We start from the raw sequence: 3,865 nt of genomic DNA on the forward strand, positions 1-3,865 counted from the left end.
CACATATATATATATATATATATATATATATATATATATATATATATATATATATATATATATATATATATATATATATATATATATATATATATACACATACATACATATACATACATATATACACATACATACACATATACATATACACATATGTATACATAGATAGATAGATAGATAGATAATTGTTGTATATATTATACGTATTTACATGTTTAGTATTTTCCTAAGCAATAATTTGTTTCACTTTTTTATTTCTTTGCAGCAGTTCTGTGACTATTCCATTATTGAACATCCATATTATTTGTTGTGTTGTGGACGTAATATTGTCATTTCTGGCGTATGCCAGCTCGGGGCACTGGAGGACGTAGTGGACGAGTGTGTGGGCGTCAGGCTCTCTACACAAACGACACTCCCTGGCTGAGGCCTCACACCACACACCTAATTCCCAGTAATATTTGTATCCGAGTCGCAGTCTCGTGCACACGCTGTCTTTCCAGCTGACTCGATACTTTCCATAAGTGAAGTTGGTAGCACTCATAACATCTAAATAATGATTAAGAGATTCACTTCTTTCACATTTATTCACTATTTCACTTTGTTCTTGTTCAACATATTTAGATTTTATTTTGCTGGAGATTTGTGCCAGAGTTGTTTTGCAGATTATTTCAATTTAATCTTTTTCCACTCCTTCTTTGGCGAGTTGGTCTGCTCTCTCATTCCCACATATTCCAACATGGGATGGCAACCATATGAATTTTATGTATCTCTCTCCAATATTTGAAATAGTAAACCTACACTCACTCACGACGTCTGCGTGTACTGGGTGTTTACTCGTCAGTGCTCCGAGTGCCCCTCTGCTGTCACTAAAAAAGCACACGTCTCCCCAATGTTTTGAAGGAGGTCAAGTCCACACTTTATGGCACACAGTTCAGCCTGTGTGGAAGAAATGTGGTCACTTAATCTATACGAGTACCCCTCGTCAACCTGGGTCCTGTTTTCTGTCACTCGCCTCAAAAACACTCCACAACCAGCTCTACCGTCTTCCCTCACTGATCCATCACAGAACACTTGCATTGCATTTTTCACTTTTCATATCCTCTATTTCTTGCTCAAAGAGTCCTCTTAGTTCCCCAGGAAAATACTGCATCTTCTTATACTTAAGCTGCTTTATACATATGTCTGGGATTTTAGCTTCCCATGGCTTTACTTTTTTTATTGTGTATTGCTCTATATCATTGTTGGGTATGTCATACACATCAAAATTGTACGCCAGCCTCGCTACAATATCTCGTTTATGACTCAGGGAGACTCCACTACTCCTTATATTTTTTATTCTCTCGTTTTTTTCACCTTTTACTTCTTAAATGTCTAACACTAGATGTAACACTAATTTCAGTGATTCTATTCTTTAGTGATGGCAGGTTTAGTTCCTACCTCATAGCACTTGTGTGTGTGTTTTTAGGACATTTTAATATAAACCTCATAGCCTGGTTTTGAATTTTCTCAAGTTTTTCAAGTCTCCCGTCACCGTAGCACGAGAGTGCGGGGCTGGCATACTCAAAGAGAGACCTCACTGTGCTGATATACAATGTTCTCAGGACTGGCACGCCAACGCCTCTGCCATGCCAGGCTAGGACCTTCAAGGCCCTTAGTCTTGCACAACACTGTGTCTTAAGGTAATTGATTTCTGCCTCCTTACTCTCAGCAGTGTAACCAATATACACGCCTAGATATTTATAAGAGGTGACTCTCTCAATGCTTTGGTTGTTTATGTGAAGCTCCTGTCTCGTCTTGGCTCGACACATAAATTTTGTCTTACGTTCATTGATAATAAGGCCCAGTCTTTGTGACAAGGGGGTAAATCTCGAGATTGCCTCATGCATTGCTTTCATAGATTTGCTCTGTATTAGAATATCATCAGCATAGCAGGTGATATTAACTCCCCGTCCAAAGTTTTCTTTTACAACTCTATTCATAAGAACATTAAAGAGTGCCGGACTAAGAACCCCCTTGAAGGGTGCCAAGCTCCATGCATTTTTCATTGGAGATGGCTCCCTGAAAAAACTCTCTTGCTTTTCTGTCATACAGATAGTCGCCGACCCAATGTAGTAATTTACCGTTGACACCCATGTTTGCCAGTTTAAATAGTATTATATCATCATTAGCCCTATCAAACGCCCCCTTTAGGTCAATGAAGGTCCTGCAGTAGTCATACTCATTAGTCAGACAGTTAGTGAAAGCTCCTGATGTGTCTTTCCCCTTCATAAAACCACAGAGTGACTCATGCAGTTGGTCTTCGATAACATAGTTAAGTCTCTCTAGTAGGATTCTCTCCATCATTTTGCTGCAACAAGACGTAAGAGATATGGGTCTCACATCATTGTCGCTCTTGGGTATTGGAATTATTATGGAGTTTTCATGTATACATACATTTAGCATACACATGTACATATACATGTATACATACACAACCACATATATGTATACATACACATAAACACATAAATATACATGTGCACACACACAAAAAAAAAAAAAAAAAGATAGGAGTCCTGAAGAAAAAAGAAAATTTAGTAAGAGAAAGAAAAAAAATGTTAGATATAGACCAAGAAGGGAAAAGGAAGAAATGAAATCAGTAAAAGACCTACTAAAACATCTAAATGACGAGGATAGACAGAACTTAGAAGAGGAAATAGAGTAAATCCATAGAATGAGACCATATCAAGAAGGAACAGTGAGACCAATTAAGATATTACTAAAATCACAAGCAGCAACAGAAGAAGTACTATATAGAAAAACAAAACTCAGAGAAACAGAAGGTTGCAAAGATATATATATATATATATATATATATATATATATATATATATATATATATATATATATATATATATATATATATATATATATATATATATATATATATATATATATATATATATATATATATATATATATATATATATATATATATATATATATATATATATATATATATATATATATATATATATATATATATATATATATATAAAGAAAAATAGAAACGAGGAGGAAAGGAAGAGACACAATGAACTGGTGGCAGAAGCAAGAGAAAAAATAATGAAAGGTCAGAGGAGGAGAAGAAGGCATTTTTTGGAGAATTATAGGAGACAGGATAAGGAAATGGTATATAAAAGAGAAGGAAGAGAAAAAATGGAGCAAGTTTAACTAAAAATGATAAGAACAAGAGATTAAAAATGATGTATACAAACATAGATGGGATTTTATCTAGTAAATTAGAATTAAGAGATTACATAAAGAAAGAAGAACCAGATATTGTATGCCTGGTGGAAACAAAGTTAAATGAGGCAATAAAAATAGACATAGATAAAAGGTATAATATATGGAGGAGAGACAGAGTGGGTAAAGGAGGAGGAGGAGTCATGATGATGTTAAGGAAGGAGATAGTGGTAAATCAAGTGGAGTTTGGGAAGGAAAATCAGAAATACTGTATATTAAGATACATATTAATAAAAAGGAGTTAACAATCATTGGAACATATGTGCCACCAAAACAAATTCATGGACTAATCAAGAATATAAAGACATGATAGATGACACAATAAGGAGTCTTACAAGAATCATTAAAGAAAGGAGAAAAGTGATATTAGTAGGAGATTTCAACTGTAAGGAGGTGGACTGGGAAAATTATGAAAGTGGTATGGGGGAAGAAGCCTGGGGAGATAGATTCCTGAACCTAATGATAGATAATTTGATGGTCCAAAGAGTAAAGGAAAACACAAGATTCAGAGGAAACGATGAGCCGGCGAGATTGGACCTAGTTTTTACAAGGGATATACAAATTAACGATGATATAAGAT

The 3,865-nt window shown here is 34.8% G+C and overlaps 1 protein-coding gene across 1 annotated transcript; it reads right to left on the reverse strand.

The window, feature by feature from the left end:
• Positions 1-2,001: 2,001 nt before the first annotated feature.
• Positions 2,002-2,343, reverse strand: LOC123499295. Its single transcript, XM_045247096.1, has one exon. The coding sequence runs from the start codon at positions 2,341-2,343 to the stop codon at positions 2,002-2,004; it is 342 nt and encodes a 113-aa protein (XP_045103031.1).
• Between the last annotated feature and the right edge of the window lie 1,522 nt (positions 2,344-3,865).

The sequence above is a fragment of the Portunus trituberculatus genome, chromosome 49 (genome assembly GCF_017591435.1).
Source record: "Portunus trituberculatus isolate SZX2019 chromosome 49, ASM1759143v1, whole genome shotgun sequence".
NCBI lineage: Eukaryota > Metazoa > Arthropoda > Malacostraca > Decapoda > Portunidae > Portunus > Portunus trituberculatus.

Bases quoted from the DNA above. Each gene is read 5' to 3' on its own strand.
- LOC123499295 (XM_045247096.1), bottom strand. From the start codon at position 2,343: ATGATGGAGAGAATCCTACTAGAGAGACTTAACTATGTTATCGAAGAC.